The 22,555-nt window shown below is 41.8% G+C and overlaps 1 protein-coding gene across 1 annotated transcript in view; it reads left to right on the top strand.

Moving 5' to 3' along the window:
- The window catches only part of CLASP1 (cytoplasmic linker associated protein 1), a 267,087-nt gene that overhangs the window by 212,096 nt on the left and 32,436 nt on the right, over positions 1 to 22,555 (top strand). Inside the window, exons 32-33 of the mRNA XM_073305074.1 lie at positions 18,214 to 18,357; positions 19,468 to 19,574. Of these exons, the coding sequence (XP_073161175.1) occupies positions 18,214 to 18,357; positions 19,468 to 19,574 (251 nt within the window). The remainder of the gene's footprint in view (positions 1 to 18,213; positions 18,358 to 19,467; positions 19,575 to 22,555) is intronic.

The raw sequence follows: 22,555 nt of genomic DNA, 5'->3' as shown, positions 1-22,555 counted from the left end.
CTGGGTTCAAAAAAAGAATTAAATAACTTCATGGAAGATAGGTCCATCAATGGCTATTAACCAAGCTGGTCAGGGATGTAACCCCATGCTCTGGATAGCCCTACACCTCCAGCTGCTGGAAGCTGGGACTGGACTGCAGGGGATGGATCACTCAAAATTACCCTCTTCTGTTAATTCCCTCAGAAGCATCTGGCACTGTCCACTGTCAGAGACAGGATATTAAGCTAGATGGACCATTGGTCTGACTCAGTATGGCTGTTCTAAGGTGTTCTTGAAATATCTTTGTCTGTATTTTCTTCCAGTCAATTTTCATGCAGGTGAATGATTAAAGTACTCACTATTACAATGTAAAGAGAAAGTAGACTGACCAAGTGTGTATTTTGGTAAGCAGTTGGTGACACATGAGAAGTAATTTTGGGCGGGGGGTCATTTAGCTAAAGATCAAGTTCTCTGTACACTATGTGCTCCAAATGAAATCTGATATTATCTCTGAGATATGGTATTTAAAAATGTCAATAAGGCGCTAAGTACCTTCGACTCCTATTAAAGTTGGTTGGCATGTCTTGTCTAGGAAAAGCTGTCACATGTAGGTCAGGCTTAGCTAACATGAGCTAAATTGATGCTTTTCCTAGCATAGATGCATGATAACAGACAAGCTAAAATTGAGCTAACAGTGTCACCCTGAATCTGCACTAGGAAAAAGGTCAAGTTTAGGTTGGGTTTAGCTAATGTGTTGGCAAAACACAGCTGAAACTCAAGACATTTTTCCTAGTTAAGACAAACCCAGTGGAAGTTTCGCAAAAAGAAAAGGAGTACTAGTGGCACCTTAGAGACTAACAAATTTATTTGAGCATAAGCTTTCATGAGCTACAGCTCACTTCATTGGATGCATTCAGTGGAAAATACATTGGGGAGATTTATATACATAGAGAACATGGAACAATGAGTGTTACCATACACACTGTAACAAGAGTGATCACTTAAGGTGAGCTATTACCAGCAGGAGAGAGGGGGAGAGGGGAGGAACCTTTTGTAGAGATAATCAAGGTGGGCCATTTCCAGCAGTTGATAAGAACGTCTGAGGAATGGTGGGGGGAGGAATAAACAAGGGGAAATAGGTTTACTTTGTGTAATGACCCATCCACTCCCAGTCTCTATTGAAGCCTAAGTTAATTGTATCCAGTTTGCAAATTAATGGAATGGAAGTTTGTGGGTGTTCAGCAGTTCATCACAATGGACCCTTAATCTAAGATCTAGGTTCCTAGAAAGACACAGATGAACAAAAAGATACCAGAAATTTCGCCTAAATATTAAAATGTGCAGAGCCTTTAATTGTTTAAATATTTCATTTATTGTATTAATGCCAACATCATATTTTAGCATTTTATAACTCCAGTAAAAAGGGAGTATTTGCTTGTAAGTAAGCAAATTCTGTCTGTAAATGAGGGTGTATTACTTAACGGTGTATGCCTTAATATGGTCCTGAAAATCTTCTTTGAGTATCAACAGTTCTGCAAATGCACCAGAGCTCACAAATAGCAGTCAGGAATCTCCAAAGGAAGTTTTCACCTCCATGTTATACACATTCTAGTACAAGCCAGTGAAATCTAGAGAAACTTTTTTTGTGCACTCTTTAGAAGCACTCCCTCAGGGATTATTCTTAGTAGTGCAAGTTGACACTTCGCTTCAGCAGGACAGTCCCTGCTCTGAATAGCAGCTATGACAACTTTAAACCACAGACAAGATCCAAAGCAACTTAGAATGCACATATCCATTTTAAATCAGAAAGAATTAAATGAAGAGTGAAACAGCATGCTTGTTCCCTGGGCTTCACCTGAACCCCAAACATTTCAGTCTGATTAATTTACTGCTTGGTGACAGGAGAGAGAGAGGGAGGGAGGGAGTGCTGGAGTGAATTCTTTAGTAGCTTAGTAAAGTTGTAGCTCTCTGTTTAATTACTAGAACCATGGCTTGAAAGGCAAAAGCTCTGGGGATTGCACAGCTGAAAAAAATGTTTCCACCATTAGGTGTCATCATTGCTGCATGCAAAATTGAAGAGGAGCCTCTCTGCTGCAGCTGAAAATTTGGATGCATAGGACAGTCAGATTCCAGTATTGTTAAGATATACAGCCAGTATATACTGGGAGTAAGTGTTTGTTCCTAGCTTCATCTACTGCAGAGATCTATGTCAACTGCAAGTTAATTCTAACTGAACAATACTCTAATAATTGTCACACTGCCTTGGAGGCTGATCTGAGATTATGGAATCTATTTTATTAAAACCCATATGTGGCTACTACACTTGGCTGAAAAGCTTTATTGTAGGTTACCCAGTTAAAGCAAAATATTAATTTTGGTTACTAAAAATGAGCAGAGTGCCCATATAATCCGTGCCTTCATTTATCAGCAGGACTGATGCCTTTATATATAAATAAATAACCCATTAATGTCAGGAGGCACACCATGCAAACTGCAGGCTCTGGATGTGACACTGATTAGCAGCAGCAAATGGTTTATGCAGAATCATCAGCCCTTGTCTCTGGCAAGGTTGCAGTCAGTGAAGTTGTTAAATTCAGAATACAATAATGAACTGAATGATCATGGGCCAGTTTAAACAGGCAAAATTTGCTCTGAAGAACACAGATTAACAACATGTTTTGTTGAGAATGTGGAATAGAATACCAAAATTTTGCATCAAAAAGATTTATTTTTATTCTGGAAAAGCCTGAAGCAAAAGGTGAGTCCTTTAGCAAATTTAGTGTGCGTGAAAGGGGTCAGCTTGCCCAGCCCTGAAGACTGAGGTTCTCTGGCTACAGAACAGAGGTCTGAAATGCAAACTTCTCTGCAACCAGAAATGTGGGGACCATCTTGAGAGTGACAAGGAGAGTTCAGTCTCCAAGTAACTACGTGCCTGTACTTTGGAGACTGCCAAGAAGGGATGTAATTTAGTATAAACTGTTGTGGTCATTTGTCCAGCAGGAAATGGACTGATACCATCAGCTCACTTCACACAGCCCATGTAATGGGAACAACTTTTGCTCCCCATGGACAAGTCACGCATTACAGTGATGCTGTGCTTGTACACTAGGGGTTTATACTGGTGCAACTACATCATGGTAGCTACACTGGTACAAAACTCCCAATGTAGACAGGACCTCAAACCGTACGTGCTATTGGGCAGGGATGTCTCCTGTATATTGTATAGTGCCTGACACAGTGGGGCCCTGACTGGTGTAACAGAAATAATTATTATTGATAATAATTGAAGAAGCCTTCATGTCACGTTTTCTAGACCTTTAATCATTTTTTTTTTGCTCTTCTTTGGATTTTCTCCAATTTGTCCACATCTTTCCTGAAATGTGGCTCCCAGAACTGGACACAATACTCCAGTTGAGACCTAATCAGCGTGGAGTAGAGTGGAAGAATTACTTCTCGTGTCTTGCTTACAACAATCCTGCTGATACATCCCAGAATGATGTTTGCTTTTTTTTGCAATAGTGTTATACTGTTGACTCATATTTAGCTTGTGATCCACTGTCTCCACATCTCTGTCTGCACTACTCCTTCCCTGGCACATCTCTGTCTGCACTACTCCTTCCCTGGCAGTCATTTCCCATTTTGTATGTGTGCAACTGATGGGTTCTATCCTAAGTGGAGTACTTCACGTTTGTTCTTATTGAATTTAATCCTGTTTACTTCAGACCATTTCTCAGTTTGTCCAAATCATTTTGAATTTTAAACCTACCCTCCAAAGCACTTGCAACCCCCCTCCCCTCCCTGCTTGTCATCATCTGCACACTTATAAGTAGAAAAGGAGTACTTGTGGCACCTTAGAGACTAACCAATTTATTTGAGCATAAGCTTTCGTGAGCTACTGTAGCTCACGAAAGCTTATGCTCAAATAAATTGGTTAGTCTCTAAGGTGCCACAAGTACTCCTTTTCTTTTTGCGAATACAGACTAACACGGCTGTTACTCTGAAACCTATACTTATCAATGTACTCTCTATGCCATTATCTAAATCATTTATCAAGATATTGAACAGAACTGGACTCAAGACTGATTTCTGCGGGATGCCATTCGATATGCCCTTCAAGTTTGACTGTGAACCACTGATGATTACTCTCTGGGAATGGTTTCAGAATAGCAGCCGTGTTAGTCTGTATCCGCAAAAAGAAAAGGAGGACTTGTGGCACCTTAGAGACTAACAAATTTATTTGAGCATAAGTTTTCGTGAGCTACGTCATGCATCTGATGAAGTGAGCTATAGCTCACGAAAGCTTATGATCAAATAAATTTGTTAGTCTCTAAGGTGCCACAAGTACTCCTTTTCTCTCTAGGAATGATTTTCCAACCAGTTATGCACCCACCTTATAGTAGTCCACCTAGGTTCTATTTCCCTAGTTTGTATCAAAAGCCTTATTAAAGTCAAGATATACCACATCTACCACTTCCCCCCATCCATAAAGCTGTTAGGTTGGTTTGACGTGATTTGTTCTTGACAAATCCATGCTGACTTTTGTATCACCTTATTATCTTCTAGGTGTTTGCTTAATTATTTGCTCCATTATCTTTCTGGGTATTGAAGTTAAGGTGGCTGATCTGTAATTCCCCGGGTTGCCCTTATTCCCCCTTTAAAAGATTAGCACTGTATCTGCCCTCTTCCAGTCCTCTGGAATCTCTCCCGTATTGCATGAGTTTTGAAGATAATCACTAATGGCTCAGACATCTCCTCAGTGAGCTCCTTGAGTATTCTAGGGTGTATTTCATCAGGCCCTGGTGACTTGAAAACATCTAACTTGTCTAAGTAATTTTTAACTTGTTCTTTCCCTATTTTAGCCTCAGAGCCTACCTCATTTTCACTGGCATTCACTATGTTAGATGTCCAATCGCTACTAACCTTTTTTGGTGAAAACTGAAACAAAAGAGGCATTCAATACTTTTCCCATTTCCATATGTTCTGTTGTTATCTTTCCCACCCCATTGAGTTATGGGCCTACCCTGTCCTTGGTCTCCCTTGTTCCTCTAATGTGTTTGTAGAATGTTTTCTTGTTACTCTCTGTGTCTCTAGCTAGCTTAATCTCGTTTTGTGCCTTGGTCTTTCTAATTTTGTCCCTAGGTACTTGTGTTATTTGTTTATATTCATCCTTTGTAATTTGACCTAACTTCTACTTCTTGTAGGACTCTTTTTTTGAGTTTCAGATCACTGTAGATCTCCTGACTAAACCCTGCTGGTCTCTTGCCATACGTCCTACCTTTCCTACACAGTGGGATAGTTTGCTCTTGTGCCCTTAATAATGTCTCCTTGAAAAACTGCCAAATCTCTTGAACTGTTTTCCCTTAGACTTGTTTACCAACTCCCTGAGTTTGCTAAAGTCTGCCTTCTTGAATTCTATTATCTTTATAATGCTGTTTTCCCACCTACCATTCCTTAGAATCATGAGCTCTATCATTTCATGATCACTTTCACCCAAGCTGCCTTCCACTTTCAAATTCTCAACCAGTTTCTCACTATTTGCCAAAATTAAATCTAGAACAGCCTCTCCCGAGTGACTTTCTCCACCTTCTGAAATAAACAATTTTCTCCAATACATTCCAAGAACTTATTAGATAGTTTGTGCCCAGCTTTCTTATTTTCCCAACAGATGTCTGGGGAGTTGAAGACCCCCATCATCACCAAGTCCTGTGCTTTGGATGATTTTGTTAATTATTAAATAAAAGCCGCATCCTCTTCTTCCTGGTTAGATAGTCTATAATAGATCCCTACCATGACATCACCCTTGGTTTTTTACCCCTTTTATACTTTACTTACTTACTCAACAAGTCTGTCTCCTATTTCCACCTCAATCTCAATGCAAGTGTATACACCTTTTATATACGAGGCAACAAGTCCTTCCATTTTTCCCTGCCTGTCCTTCCTGCGCAAGCTGTACCTTCTATACCGATATTCCAAACGTTCTGCTGTGTCTCCCGAGGCAGTTTATACTTGTGCATAGGTAATACCTATACCTAAACTTATGACCCACTGTAGCTTTAAATAGCTGTGATCTACTTTAAAGAAATGAGTAGTTAACACCAATTAGTATTTATGTAATGTCATGATTCCACCTCACAGTGAAATGGAAATAAACGTACGTTCAGTTCACAATGAAAAACTATTGACTATGTCAGTAAATTGTGCATGTTAAGCTTAATTTTTAAAACAGGGGGAACTGCAATGATATCCAGAGTGTTAAGGGGTAAATATTTCCCCTGCTTTTAAAGACTGTTAACACAAGAGAGTATTTACTCTGCTGCATATGAGCTAGGAGTAACTTGCTAGAAACCATACGAAAAAGGGGTGAAAGGCAATTTAGTGTGTGCAGAACAAAAACTATCCTCCGCATCACAGATCATGCTCTCTGTGTAAAGCAGGTTTTGTGGTACATGGATCAGATTTTGTTCTCAGATGCAATGGAATTTTGCGTGGGTATCTGAGGGCAAACTATAGCTGTAATGTAAGCATGTAAATTACTGTCAGTTTCACTAAAGTTCATTGCTTGGGTGATACTATTCAGAAGCAGTGTGAGGTTGTAGATGGAGCATTGGACAGGGCCTCAGAAGACAGGGGGCTGCTGCTAGTCTGCTGCCTGACCTTGGGCAAGTCATACATCTCTTTGTGCCTCAGTTTCTCATCTGTGAAATGGGAATAATGATTCTGAACTCCTTTGTAAAGCACTTTGTAAAGAGCTACTGATGACAAAGTGCTATTTAAGATCTAGATGTTGTTATCACCATTCAGGAAAAGTGACACAAAATTGCAATGCAAATAGTGTTAATGTAGGTAAATTGCAGTTATCAATACATTAGCATGAATTAGCATGTAATTACTGATATTTCATGGGGAGTTACCATGTAGTCCTTACTCAGGCAGATCTCCCATTGAATTTGTATTTCAGGATCAGGCCCTATGTGGGAAAATATTCTAAGTACAATGAAGTGAATTGTTCTGTAATTTCCAGGGTCAGATCCAATTCTGCGGTTACACCACTGGTTGCAGATAGGCATTTTGACCCTAGGTATATAACTCTCAGTAAGGCTCTGTGTTTGTCACGGAAGTCATGGATTTCGTGACTTTCTAGGACCTCTCTGACTTCTGCAGCAGCCTGTGTGGAGCTGTGTGCCTGGGAGCCGCCTGAGCAGCTTGAGCAGCCCTGGCTGCTGGTCCAGTCGCGGCCTCCCCACCACCCAGCAGCAGGAGTTTGGGTGTGGAGGGCTCAGGGTTGGGGTGTGGGGCAGTGCTTACCTGGGGGGGCTCCCCAGAAGGGCGACAGGAACTCCCCTCCCTCAGCTCCTAGTTCCACAGGCTGCCTCCGCCCGCAGGTACTGCCCCCACAGCCCCAATTGGCCACAGTTCCCAGCCAATGGGAGCTGCAAAACCAGGGCTTGGGGCAGAGCGGAGGCAGCCCATGGAGTTAGGAGCTGGATGTTGGCGCTTCCCAGGAGCCAGGTAGGGAACCTGCCCCAGCCCTGCCAACCCCCGAGCACCCGTGGCACCCCCCAGGCAGTAAACCACCCCCACACCCCGAGTACCTGTGGCACCCCCAGGCCGCCCCCAGATGCCCCTCCCCCCAAGTTTTAGTCGGGACAGGTCACAGGCTCTGAATTTTTGTTTACTGCTCGTGACCTGTCTATGACTTTTACTAAAAATACCCGTGACTAAAACGTAGCCTTACTCATCAGTTCTGCTGCATTCTGGTAAACTTTACGTGTAAAGAAGCCTTGTATTGAAGGCTTGCATGGGACAGAGATGTTTAGTTCAGAATGTGGGGTTGTCCCACACCATGAAGAACAATTGCAAAGTATGCAAAAACAGATTGACCTTGGCATTTAAAACACGTTTTTGTGTAGGTTGAACAAGAACCAGTTCCCCCAGGTGACAGGCCAGTGCTTTACGTGACACTTTGCCTGCTGTCCTGCTAATAAGTAAAATCTTGATCGCCTTGATGTCCGTGATAAAACTCCCAGTAACTTCAGTTGGACCATGATTCGGTCCATTGCCTTCACAGGAAAGAAGAAAATCTTCCAGTTACCTGACATGTCTCTAGGGTATTTCTGCTGATAGAATGTGATTATCGAGGTGGTTTATTGTACAAGCCTTGAATTGTGGCATCCTTGTGTCACGCAGTACCATTCCGTCTCCTACTTGTGTGTCTGAGAACTTGGAACACTACTTTTTCAACTGCTCTGGTTTTAAACTGAGCTTTGGGCAAAGTGTCTCCAACTGCATTCATGGAACTCCACTGGCCCCCAGGTACAACCTAGCTAATCTATGTGGAGACCCCAGAAGAATGGGACTCAACTGAGATGACAGAGCCATTGCAAAAAGAGTGGAAAAGCACAAACGACTGCGTGGTATCACTTGAACTCACACCAAGATGAGATTCTCCTCAATGTAGAGCCTTCATCAATCTCTTATATTAATTGTTTAATGTTGGTCCATCGCTGGTGTAGATTTCACTCACCAGTGCATATGAACTAAAACAAGTTGGAAGCCAAAATAGTTTTTGAGATGGATTAAATCCAGAAACCCATTCAAGATTCTCTTAGGCACTTGGAATGACCAAGGGGGAGAGCACAGGTCTCAGATCTAACATGAGTCCATTTTATGAAAAGTCATATATGATGTTGAAAACAAGTGGAAGGCTTTTTTGCAACAAGAGGAAACCATTTCTAAGTTATACCAGGAGAAAAGGATAAATCCAGAAGAAAGATATCAAACCAGCAAATACTCAAGGAAGTGCACAGAGGTCATCCATTAAAGATTAAGGTGTAGGAAGCAGTATATTAACAGATACAGGTATTGTCACTTTGAAAGAAGAGATAGTAGTGGACACCTGAAGAAAAGAGTTTGGTTAAAATACAGCTCTTACTGTAACACTCTGTTTAAAATGGGAGTAAATATGTAGGCTATATAAGGACCTGTGCAATGGCCAGAAGAACAAACTTTGCTACAAAAATGCAAACGGACTCCTTTGTAGCAATGCTAAAGGACGAAAGCTGCAAAATCGCTCCTGGAGCTTGCACGGTGCTGCTCTGACTGTGTTTGAGACATTACTGGGCTGGCAAAAATCCACTGAAGTGCAGTATATCTGGTGCCTGGCCTGCATGGAGCACTGCTGTGACTTAATTAAAAACTCTGCTGAAAAGTAGTCTCGGAAGGCTTTTAATGAACTGTAATTGTGGCCTGCACCCTGAACATGTTACTGAGCAACAGGATAAAGAATATTGTCCGATTTTTAAGAATAAAAGGCTGCTTTTTTTTTTAATGCTGCTTTGAGCGTTCAAATCGGATTTCCAAGAAGCTACCACAGATGCACGTTGTTGGTGCTAAACAAATATGACCACTTCACACTGTTGTGCTAGCACCAAATGTCAGATGTTCGCCTTTGGGTACTAACATTGTGCCTGCATGATTTTGGCAGTTCCTGTGTGTGTGCAGGTACTTGTGTTTTGTGTGCAAATGCAGGATGTATACACACAATTGGTACACATGCACATTTTTTTGCAAGGAGAGGCAATTTATGCACCCGTATTTTGTCCTTGTGTTATTTGGGGGCTGTGCATTCCCTTTGCAGTTTCCTGAACTATATTAGAATCTAGAGTTGCGTGTTAGTGCTATGAATTACTATAAAGGCACTGACGTATGAAGCACCCTCAAACTGCCATGGACTTCTGCACTTTGCCAGAACGGACCCTAAGACCTGTTCTCCTTGGAGCTCTAGTTCAGTTTTTGGGTCTGATTCTTTATTGCCTTGCAGCTTGTGCAGACCTTTACACCTGTGTAAAATGCAAACACTGTGTAAATGACCTGAGAGCTCTGGTTTGGTAATGTTCCGAGACCCACCCCATCCATGTGTCATTGGCTATACAAAGAGTCCAGCAATGGAGAATCAGGTTTTGGGATTCCATCAAGACCTGTATGGGGACTAAAATGGTACTGTGGCTGTACCACTGAGGTCCACCTTGTAATGCAGGTCTTTTAAAGAAGTCAAGGTGTACGAGTGCAAAGACGAACCATTTTAAATGACTTCAACATTATCCCTATGCTTACAAGCAACTGAAGGAGAAAATCTATAATAAAAATCTCAAAATGGGTATTTCTTTACTTGATTTCCTTTAATATTGTTAGAAAATAAAGATCTCAGTGTACTCAGTCTTGTTTCCAAATATGTGGTGGTCATTTTCTGTTTGTTTCAAATTTGAGGTCGGATTGCTGTGTGAGTCCAAATATTTTTATTGTATGCTCTGTAAGAAACCGATTTTCTAACATTCATAGGCTCACAGATGAAAATTTTAGGGCTTCTTGGATAGCACAGTCCCTAGGGTAAATCATTTCCTTAAAATGATCATTATGGATTTTCATGGTGCTTTGGGATCCCTTGGCTTGAAAGCAGTTTTATACAACAAACAGTTGTTTTTTATACAGGGTGGTATTTAGGTTAAATAAAGTATTTTACAATTTAGAGCTGGTATACTGGGTGACTGCTCTCTGAGACAGGAAGAAATTGTTAATGCAGGCATCATGTTTGTATCTGTGGGTGTGTGAATACACACTTACACATGATAGATATATAACTATTCACACACACACACATACAAGTATATGATGTGTATATATAATATCAGTATATATCAATGTTCACTATATATAATCTGGATGTGGTCTGTGTGTGTATGTGTGTATATTTACATCTGAATATATGTAGATTTGTGTAAAATGTAGTTTTTACTTTGCAGATTGTGGGTATAAACAGAGTAACGTAATTGAAGTCTTTGGGAACATTGTACAGTCTGATCCGTAAGCGCTAGCTAGTCAAGAGACTTGAGTGGGTTGTGAACTGAAGTGCTTAACTTTGATTCTTTGGAGTTCTTCGCCAATCTAACTGTTTTTGTAGCCTTCAGATTCAAAAGTCAACATACTTGGGAAAACAAGTGTGGCTCAGTTTGGCCAAGGGATATGGGGTAACAATACCCCAGTAATGCTAAATCACCTGCCCAAAATCCCATTTCAGTGAGTCTCAATTAAGGCCTGCAAACCATTCCAGTTGGAAGTGAGTGAGACAGGTAATGCAACAGCCTTCTCTGATGTGGATCTGATACCAACATGGCTTTATCCACATATACTTGCTAGTGCAAACAGCCTAATGCAAAACTGCTGTAGCCTAATACCTCATGTGGATTCTGCATGATCACTGGTAGAGTATAATTCCGTACAAATTAAGCTATTTAAGTCTATAACAGTAGACAGAGTTTCCTGCGTCCATATATCTTATGCTGGTTTTAAAATGGAAATCTACACACTTGTCTTACACTTGGGGGTGAAAAGAGAAACGCACACACAATTTTATCATTTCTAACAAAATTAAGAATAAAACAATGTGCAGTGGGAGTGTAGAACTCGTAGCCATTCCCACAGCCTGGTGCACACTGTAAGATGCATTTGCAAAGAGCACTGGGCTAGTAAACTCATCACAAGACTCAGAGTCAGGAATTCTCAAGTACTAAACTGACACTGAACTTGAACCATATCACCTAAATCTCTGTCTATTGGTTTTGCTGTCTGTAAGAATAATAATCACACTTAACAAATGGTGGCTGCAGGGTTTAATTCGTTAATGTCTGAACATATGCAGGGCTTTTCATCTTCATAGGTGAATGCTAAGGGTTATTATAACAGAAGGATTTGGGAAAAATTAACTAGAGATCTAAGGCAAATTAGATATAAAACCAGTGATCTCATTGACTAGAATCTTCCTGCTGGTTGATTCAAATATTAATATGTTTTTTTATTAATCCCAAATTAGGAAAGCAACCTGTACTGAAGATGCATCTCATGCCAGAAGCTGGAATATATATTACATTTAGATGCTAGTTGTTGAAAATCTTGTGCTTCCTTATCAAATAATAACACATTTCCTGTTTGTTGAACCCAGACCATGCATAGTTGGGTAGGTGAGGATTTGCCAGCTAGAACAACTGCAGCCTCCTCAGGGCCTGGTGAAGGAAACTTGGAAGAGAAATGTAAACAGGTAGACTACACTGTACAGATGTACACTAATCACAAAATACACTTTCTGTTTGCAGTTTAGATTTCTAATACAGTCTAGCTGTGTAAAGAGACATTAACTGAATGCCTGAAAAAGCGATGCCTCATTTATATATGTGTGTGTGTGTATGTGAAATAATAGTTTGGTTTTAGTGTGTCTTTCTACTAAAATTATTGTCTAAAAGTTATAGCTGGGATAAGTCTGGCCCAGGTTGCTGGCTGTGGTTGAGAAGTGCACAGCTCAGGAGAGAGGGCACAAAGGTGGAGTTTTCACTTCCCTTGTCCTGGGCAGACTGTGGTCAGGCTAGTCCCCAGCATAAGTTAGAGCAGCCTAACTTGGCTGATGACCGCTCTAAGGGTCTGATATGGTTACTGGGGATCAGACTAACTGCAATTTTTTATATGAGCTGGCTGGATAGACTTTTCAAGCCACTCATGTTAAGCTCAGGACACTGATTCTACTCCCTTCCTAAAATGAATTCATTCTCCCATGTGATCGTGACATTTCTTGTAACCTGAAGGTTGCCAAGCCTGGTTTCAAAGTGATTTTGTATATTTCAACTAGATTGTAAGGGACATAGGAATTTAGTGAATCTGGCTCGCCAACCAACCAATTCCTCTTAGTGTAAAATGGGACGTTGAATATTAAATATTCATGTCATATGATGCTGTTGGATAGCAAAGCCTTTGCAGAAGTCAATGCACTTTGTGAGCAGCCAAAAGCTTATGGAACATGTAAGGGTATAATTATTGAGGGAATGATGGAAGTAACACATTCCTATTGAGTGATCTGGAATAGGTTACCTAGGGAGGTGGTGGAATCTCCTTCCTTAGAGGTTTTTAAAGTCAGGCTTGACAAAGCCCAGGCTGGGATGACTTAGTTGGGAATTAGGTCCTGCTTTGAGCAGGGGGTTGTACTAGATGACCTCCTGAGGTCCCTTCCAACCCTGATATTCTATGATTCTATGATCCAACATCCCGACGTGGAGTCGGATCCCCCACTAATATAAGCAGGCACTGTCTTCATGGGTGTTGTTCCTGTTTAAACCAGCAGAGAATTTGGCCCATTAAGAGATGATTCCTAATATCTAGATTATCTGGCCCTGACAGGAGATGTGCTGAGTTCGCACAATGCTGATGCAATGTCAGAATCCGGAGGCCCATAGGCGAGAGAAGATTCATATAACATACCCTCTTTCCTATCCTCAGCATGAGTGTTGCATGGGCAATGCTTGTGAAGCAAGTACAGAATTAATCTGTTTGTCTGTGTGTTTGTTGACTATTATGATGACTGTCCAGTGGTTAGTGATTAGGTCCAAGAGTTTCAAAAGTAATATGATTTGGGAGCTCAACTTGAGACACCTTATAAGGGCACCCCTTTGAAAATCTGCCCCTTTAAGGCATCTTAAGTTGGGCACCCAAAAACTGAAAGCTCAAAAATCGCTGGTCACTTTTGAAAAATTGGCCTCTACGATTACAGTAGTTAAATATAAATGAAAACACACTCATTTTGATATATGTTTTCAAGCTAGTATATATCTGATTACCAGAAAGCTTTAGGAGTGCTGCTTCTGTCCCCTTTAAATCTAAGAGGAAAATTTCACCCACAGTCCAACTGGAAGGCTCCAATAGGTTGAATCAGGACGTGCTGTGACAGTAAAACTTTTAGCACTGAATAGATCCAACTTTAGGCCTGCTTGGACCCTGCTGCTGATGAAGTCAATGTGAGCTGTGCCACTGGCTTGGCTGGAACATGGACAGAACATTGTCTTTTGAATCTTGGACAGAAAATCCTAGCTAAAGAGACAGAACCCTAGTTTGCATTGCAGTTTAGTCCTGCAAAAAACAAACAAACTAGTACAGTTAAAAATAGTTGTGGGCAGTGTTTCCTCTATTTTTTTACTTCCATGTGTGGAATGAATTTTGTTATGTGCACCAATATGGAGGTGATATGTGACACATCACCTTCATCTTGGTGCACGTAACAAAACTCATGTGGTGGGGTGGGGCCAAGGGGCTCATAGCGTGGGAGGGGGCTTAGGGCTGGGGCAGAGGGTCGGATGCAGGGGGTGAGGGCTCCAGCTAGGTGTGAAGGCTCTGGGGTGGGGCTGGGGATGAGGGGGTTGCATGAGGGGGCTCAGGGCTGTGGCAGAGGATTGGGGATCGGGGGGGTGCAGGCTCTGGGGTGGGGATGAGGGGTTTGGGGTGCGGGGTCTGGAGTGGGGCCGGGGATGAGGGGTTTGTGGTACAGGCTTCCCTAGGGCTGAGTTGGGGAGAGAGGACCCCTCCCAGCCCTCTCTCGCCGCAGCAGCTCAGGGCAGGGGGAGAGGCGCCTCTCCCCGGCTACAGCACCTCCAGCGGGCCTGGGCTGGGCCAAGGGAGGGGCTCCTCCCCCCGGACACGGCAAGTCTGGGGCAGGTCCATGTTGAGGCTGGAGGAGGGGCACCTTTCCCCGCCGCAACAGGTCCATGCTGAGGGAGAAGCCTCTCTCCCCGCCTCAGCCATGAGTCCCTGCGTGGGGCTTAATAGGCAGCTGCGCGGTCGCTCAGCATAGAGGGAACCTAGGTTGTTGGTGAGTATTGTTTAAAAAGAGCTGCCTCTCCCAGGACAAGGTTGAAATAAAAACCACTGAGCCATAGTACTGTCTCAGTGCCTTTACTGAACCACCATTTACTGGTAGTAGTTTATATTTTGAAAGAAGTACTTATTAGTTGTATCACACCTCAGAAATAGGGTGCATCATTCTAATGCATTTTTTTGTGCCACATAAAAGTACATATTTCCTGGGCCAAATGCTACCCTTGGTTAGATGTCCATTTGGCAGAAAACTACCAAATAGACATTTGCGTACCTAATACTGGAGGTCTTTTCCGCAGCTCCCATTGGCCGGGAATGGTGAACTGCGGCCATTGGGAGCTGCGGGGGGCCATGCCTGTGGACAGTCAACGTAAACAAAATGTCTCACGGCCTGCCAGCGGATTACTCTGATGGGCCGCGTGCCCAAGATTGCCAACCCCTGACGTAGGCCATAGTAAATGCAAAAGGGAAGGAGCCAATGGCAAATTTCCAATGACCTTGGGAGCAGGACTTGTCTGCAGCACACAAGGGTCCTCAGAACTGCTGCATTAGAGTCAAATTGTGCCTATGAGGCAGTGGTCCATGTTGGGAAGAAGCAAAGCCACACTGCCCCTGGTGGAGCTCTAATAGAGATTGTGCCTCAGAGAAGCATGATGCATCTTGGAGCATTGTAGAGAACAAGGGGAAGGTGCCTGTCGCATCACACATAGAAGTTTGCACTCCCTTCTGCTATGGCTTCAACTTCTTCCTGCCCCTGGGGCATTATGAGAGAGCATTCTCTGTACACAGGAGAGCTCAAGGACTGCTGTTGTGCCTAGCCCGTGCACTAGGGATATAAGGGATGGGAAGGCTTCTTGCATCCTTCCCATGCCTTGTGCACCTGTCCAAGGTCCAGGCACAGTCTGGCCCTAAATTTGGACCCAGCCTTTGAGTAGCTTCCTGCTTACCTCCTGAAATTCCCATTGACGTCTGTGGATGTTCCAGGCACTGAATGATGGCAGGAGCAGGCCCAATTTATGTAGGAAATAAACTTACCATGGAAAGAGGTATGTGATGAGAGAAGTCCACAGAGCAGCACATTCCAAGTGTAGCTTAACAGACATTGAGAGACAATGTTGATAGATTTGGTCTTGTGGCCCTAACTCAGGCAAAACACCCATTAATTTCAGCTGGTGCTTTGCCCGAGTTAGGACTGCAGGATAAGGCATTGAAAATCCACTTCAAATTATTTTTAAAAAGGTTCTTATCTTGCGAACGTTGCTCGAGTCCCCTCTTTTTTTCAAGTCTCACTGAAGGTAAGGTTTGCTTGTCAAGTTGCACTAGTGACTGCGTGTAGATTTCCTAACCACCAAATTAATAATCCGGGGGTATGCATGATTTCATGAATGGATGTGTATTTTCTCATGATTATCATTTCATTCAATTCAGTGTGCTGTCTATTCTGTTTTGGGGTCTTTTGTTTGCAGTAATGTTTTCATTTCAGAAAATATGTTGATGAAAATTAAAGGTCCAAGTACCAGGACAGACAACAAAATGTGTCCCCCACTGGGTACAGGATAAGGAGACTCCCTGGCACAGTTGATTGAAAGTTAGAGGAGGAAGAGTCTGGAGTTAGGATTTTCAGAGAGGAAAGTACGAAGGGAAAATAATTTCCCCCCTCCTTCCATACCCTGGGACTCTTAGTTTCAAGTAATTAACTGCAGGCCATGCTTCTGTTGAAGTGAATGGGAATTTTTTCAGGAGCCAGCATGCTCTTTACTTAGCACATGGAACTGAAAGCTGGAGACCTTTGTTCATTGGCTTTGCCGGAGACTTGCTGTGCAATCCTGGGAAAGTCCGTTCAACTCTCCGTGCCACAGTTTCTTCATCTGTCAAATGGAGATGCTGCTGCTTCCCCACCTTTAAAGATCATTTTGAGATCTACAGATGAAAAGTGCTTCTTTTAATGCAGGGCCTTATTAAGTTCTAAGAGTAATGAATGGAGTGGTAAGTAAAATTAGAATGATAGTTTTCACCCTGAAACAGTGGAGTATTTTCATTCTGTTTAGCTAAGGAAGGGTTTTTGTGTACCCACGTTCCTTTTCTACCAATGGATTCCACTTCATAAGAAACTGAATACACTTAATTATTGCAACTTTTAAAATACTTAATTTCCTAAAAATGATGTCCTCTGTTTTGAATCAGCTGAAGCAATGGAAAGTGCAGTTACCATCAAAGTAATGGAATACATGAGTTAGTTTGTTTAAACTCCTTTAAAGATGTTCTTCATTTTTAGGAAGTCTAAGGAGATTCCAGAAAGCTTCTAAACCAAATGTCTGCGATTGCGGAGTCTGTGTGCAGTTTTGTGCATCAAAGCACATGTAATCTGGCTTGTGCGCCTAAACTACTGCCCTTTATCCAGATAAATACTTTGGAGGTTAGTCGCGTACAGCTAATAACAGGCTGGAGAACGTCCTGCTGCCGCTGAGCTCTTTTTAGAGGTCTTTCATTACTGCAGCTTCTTTTTCGTTGTTTGCTGCTGCGGTTCTGAATCAGTAATTTTAAGACCACTTCACACTTCCCTAAAGCGAGCAAGGGAAGAGAAAGAAGAATTGGAGCATTTTGTGCTGGTTGTACAGTCCTAGGCCATATCAGTGAGAATCATGTGACTGTGTAATTTGCCCGTGCAGTTCTTCTGCGGGTTGTTAGCAATTATTTACACTGTACACATTCCCATTAAAAGCCATTTCTGCCCAGCCTTCTCCATTTCCACCTGGATTTAATGAAGTTCACTTTCTCTTGGAAATTATTCTTCTAGACTTCTTAGGCACATGGGGTGAAACCCTGGCCCCATTGAAGCTAATGGCAAAATTCCCATTGGCTTCAATGGGGCCAGAATTTCACCTGTTGACTGTGAGGGAGCTGCAGATGCAGCATGCTACACCCAATAGGGGGAAGAGGATTCCTCTCTCTCTCTGTCATTGTTAGGCTTTGAAGGGGCCCTGGCTGGTCATCCTTGCTCTTAAGGCTGGTAGCTGCAATACAGGGCATCAGGAGTTAAGGTTAATATGTGAAGGACAAAGCAGGGGTTCTCTATCTGATGCATCAGATTTGTGGATCCCTTGGGTGGAGAGAGCATTAGTCCCTTTCACACTAATGTAAGAAGCTACAGTCTTGGAGTCTTACAATTACTCTCTTTTGAAAGAAGTCTCTGTTTTGTTTTTGGTTTCTTTTGTTTCTAGCAGCAACTTGGTGGTGGTCAATGGAAACACGCTGCAGGGCAGGAAGGAACTGTAAGGCTTTATTACTGTAACTATGAGCAGCTCTGTAAGCCTCAAAAATAAATAGTGTCCATGTAAAAATACATTGTAAGCGTTAACTGCTAAAGGATTAGTTTCAACAGTGCTTCCTTGCTGTGTGTTAGAAATGTGTCTGTCTCATATGGTAATTTTCTGTTTAAATGAAAAATCTGTAACATTTACTGCAAGGATCCTTTCTAGAATGCAAACTATTCTAACTCTTAGAAGAGATAAACTGATGGATGCTTTTACCTTTTTGTCTTCTTTCTAGGCAGCACAAATAGTCCTGATTTCACTGTTTGAACTGAACACTCCTGAGTTTACCATGTTACTTGGTGCCTTGCCAAAAACATTCCAAGATGGTGCTACCAAGCTCCTACACAACCACCTCAAGAACTCCAGTAACACTAGTGTGGTGAGATGCTTATGCAGCTAATGTCCATAGAAAAGAGGAGAGTTGCAGAAGACGACAATTCACTGAGGAACAGCTGTTTCAGATGTTCAGTAACATGCCTGTAGTCCTACTAGTAGCATAATGCCACAATAGATTTAATGAAGTTCACTTTCTCTTGGAAATGAAATGTCTGTTTGACATTTTGTTGAAGTGACCAGTAAAACAACTCTGCCAGCTCTGTTCAGGTTTGATCTATGTGCAGCCAGCGCAGAGACTAAGTGACTTAGGAGCATATGAAAGTCAACGGGACTTGTGCTCCTAAGTTACTGAGCTGCTTTTGAAAATCCCACTGGAAGTATTTATCTTGAGCTTTTAGCTAAGATCAAGGGCCTGATCCTGCAAACTCTCTGTGCTCAGCACTGCCATTGAAATCCGTTTAATATCTTACGTTCTCCATCAGGGAACTAGAACTTTGATCCAGTAGGTTTTTCCATCTCTAACCGTGCTCCACTACTTTGATTCTACATGAAGCCTTTAAATAGTTTTATTCTGTTGAAAGAAAAAGGAGGGAATTTTTTGGTAAATCTCAAAATTCTTTTTTTTCCTCAGTTCAGCATTTATCAGAATAGTTTCTGCTGCAATTCCTCTTGACTGTAACAACTTATTTGTACGGAAATCCTGTGTAATTCAGATAGCGTCAAGTCCTGCAGTCTTTGCACATCTATTACGTGCAGTGGGAGTCTTGCCTGAGCAAGAACTGCAGGATCAGACCCACAGGGAAAAGGCGCTGCACACCTCTGTGCTCTTGGTGGTGTTCTCTAGTGCCTTGCACCTTGTGTGTATAATGCTACCCAATCAGAATGGAAACATTTTTTACGCATGTTGCAATGGTGTAAATGACTCTGCTTTTGTTTACACCATCACTTAATCTTATTGAAATCCTTTATTGTAGATAACACAGAGCGTAATAGCACAAACTAAAATCGGAATGGGACTAATCGTGTCCTGATTTTCACCCATCAAGTTTGCTTAGTGTAAATGAAAGCAGAATTTGGGCCCATTTTATTTTTGTCTCCATCTGTTGTGTATACTAACATTTCCCTAATCCTCTTTTTCCTGCTTCTGTATTAGGGTTCTCCTAGCAATACTATTGGTCGGACACCTTCACGGCATTCTAGCAGCAGGACCAGCCCCTTAACTTCCCCTACCAACTGTTCCCATGGTGGACTGTCTCCAAGGTAATGCAGCAGTTTAATTAAAGTACTTACAGCGTCTTCAAGAGTTTCAGTATTACATGTGCGTCTCTAAAATGTGACTCTTCAAATAAGATGATTAAAACCAAGAATATTATATGGTAGATTTGTTTAATTCAACAGAGTTTGACAAATGCATACACAAAGCATAATAATACATGGTGAGTATTTGACTTTTATGTATGTGATAGTGGAACTGGAACATAAGTCTTAATATGTACTTAAAACGGTGCATTTTCCTTCACAACCATCCCCTCCACAGAATCACACATCTGTGTTCAAAGTTCAGTCTAATAGCTAGAGATAGGTTCAAACCGCACTATTTGAATCTGGGTCCTAGTTTGGTTTTCAAACACCCTCAAAGAGTTGGTGTGTTTAGGTTCAGGATTTTGGTTTGAACCCATCTCTACTAGGACAGCGCTTGCTGCTTGAACAGTATGCCTGGCTATATGGTACGTTGTCTAGAAGGATGTGATTCCATTAAGAAAGACTGAATTCTGGAAGTCCAGTATTGTGCTGATGGAGTCAGGCAGTTGAGAAGGAGGCAAGATGGGGAGGGGGTTTGAAGGAGGGTGCTCAGCCATGGAAGACCATGAATGTTGCTGCTAGGCTCTGTGTATAAAAACTTGAAAAGTGCAAGAGGGGAACAGTGTTAATTCATAATGTACTGAAGTCAAAGCCATTGTAACCTGTTGCTGTGCTATTAAGTGTCTCCATGGAGATATAACCACAACTGGCCTTATCCTATAGCATGCTCCAGGGTTTTTGCTACCAGATCCCAGAAGGATATTAGAGCAGAGGAGATATAGATTCAAACAGAATGGTGTGTTGTAATTCTCCATTTTTTTGCTTCACACATCCTGATGCTAGGCTGGGCACGTTTTTGGTTCCCATAAGTGTTGTCACAAGAAGTCCTTCTGTTGCTGAGTCCCCTTATGACAGGAGTCATGTGACGAGTTAATCTTACAGGTACCAGGCTAGTTTTGCGATCCAGATCCAAGCAACGTCTCGAGAAAATGCATACTCCGAAGGCCAAAAGTTTCAGAGTATCCAAACACATTTTCACATCCCTAAATCTTCTTCCCTACAAAGCCAGCCTTAGAGCTTGCAGGACTAGATTGAATCATCAACCGTGGGGTTAAGGATGGGAAGTGTTTTTTAACAGGGAATTTTCACTAATAAAAGTACTAGGATTTCACTTCAGACAGACGATCCCAATAGCAGTGCTTCCTCTTCTCCTTGCTGGGATGTTAAGATTTTGAATGGCTGGCATGGGAAATTATAGGCAAAGATCTCTGTGTCTATATGGTTCAAAATGCAAAGTCATTGGTAGTACTTGCATGCAGCAGCTAGTTTTAAATCCATGACATTTTGATATGTCTCTCTTGTTTTTGGTCTTTATAAAACAGCCGATATTCACCACTTCATTTATTGCCATTTAGTTTGTCTTTTTGTTTGCATCTGTTGGTACTTGCCTTGTTACCTCTCCTAATTTCAGATCCTCTTATATGATTTTATAGAAATGGTGCTACACTATTTCCAGTGCCTCAAAATGTCCATTTCCCTGGGTTTCAAGTTCAGTATCTGTAGACATTTTTTCATCTACCATGTTCTCTAGGTACAGCTAGAAAGCACATATGATTTTGGAAGACACACTTCTGTATCAGGAAGCAGTTCCTGTCACTATGTAGAATTCTGGAGACCTTTTCCTTTGGAACAGTAATTCCTTCAAATTTTCATATAGATCCTGGAAACACGGAGTAAGAACTTTGATTCATTTTAAAATAATCGTGCTTAATTTCCTCATTTTATTTAGCTATCCAAGACCAACATTTAAATGAGAATTGGAAAAAGGAACTGCCTTAGAAGCCATTTTAAAATCTGTAGAACAAGAGTGATTTTAGCTGTAGCTGGAAGGGTACATTTGCTACTTATTTAAAAAAAAAAGTTTTGGAAAAAGTGCTAACAGATTATGGAAAGTGATTATGACTCATTATACCAGCATGAATGGCACTGGTATAGTTATCATTGTGTCTCTGATATAACCTCTAAATTTTAGAAGATTAAAACTGTCCTTTGATTTGAAATTTGGCAAAGTTTTTCAATAAAAAAGTTTTAGCCATTTGGGTAGAAAATATTCAAAGAGAAGGATTTCCACTATTCCCACACATCCCTGTAGTTTAAAAACCTGTTTGTCTCTAAAGGGTAAGGTTTACGTTTTCAAAGGATTGCACCTCAGTTACATATGCAGTTTGCCATTGCTTCACCCGCTGTTCCATTCACCTGCGTGTGTCTGCATCGCTGCATATTTCGCATTCGCAGCTTAAGTGCAACTACTTGAAATATTAGCCTCAATTCCTACCAGCTGCTTTGATTTTGAAAATTACATTTGGATTTGACCTGAAAATGTAGATTTCTAGGCATATGTACATCCAAGGGGCTAGCAATCCCATTTACATATGCCAATTGGATAACTGTGGTTCCTTTGAAAACAACAAGGAGATGCATCTGAAGTGGTTTTTTTACCCACAAAAGCTTATGCCCAAATAAATCTGTTAGTCTTTAAGGTGCCACCGGACTCCTTGTTATTTTTGTGGATACAGACTAACATGGCTACCCCTTGATACTTGATACCATGTGGTTCCTATGGAGGCACTTAGGTTTCAGTGAGCACAACTGCTATGCCCCGATCTGGAGATCTTGCCCCTAATGCTTATGTTCTGTGGTCCAGGTCCTCAGCTGACTCTGCTTGGCTCCACTGAAACCAATGGCCCTATATATGGATACAGTGTGCAAGCCCTTGTTCTTGCATGAAATTACTGGCTTTTGCCATTTCTCATATTGTTGCCTTCGCAATTAAATTCTGTGATTCTCTTCACGTTCAGGCCATTTGGATTGAGCTGTAAAATTATGACTGCGCTAAATTTTGCTGATACCAACAGCTAACATTTTGAACCAGGCAAAAC

Source organism: Lepidochelys kempii, chromosome 11 (assembly GCF_965140265.1).
Source record: "Lepidochelys kempii isolate rLepKem1 chromosome 11, rLepKem1.hap2, whole genome shotgun sequence".
Taxonomy (NCBI): domain Eukaryota; kingdom Metazoa; phylum Chordata; order Testudines; family Cheloniidae; genus Lepidochelys; species Lepidochelys kempii.
Note: the sequence above shows the minus strand (reverse complement) of the source record. Positions and strands in the feature narration are given on the sequence as shown.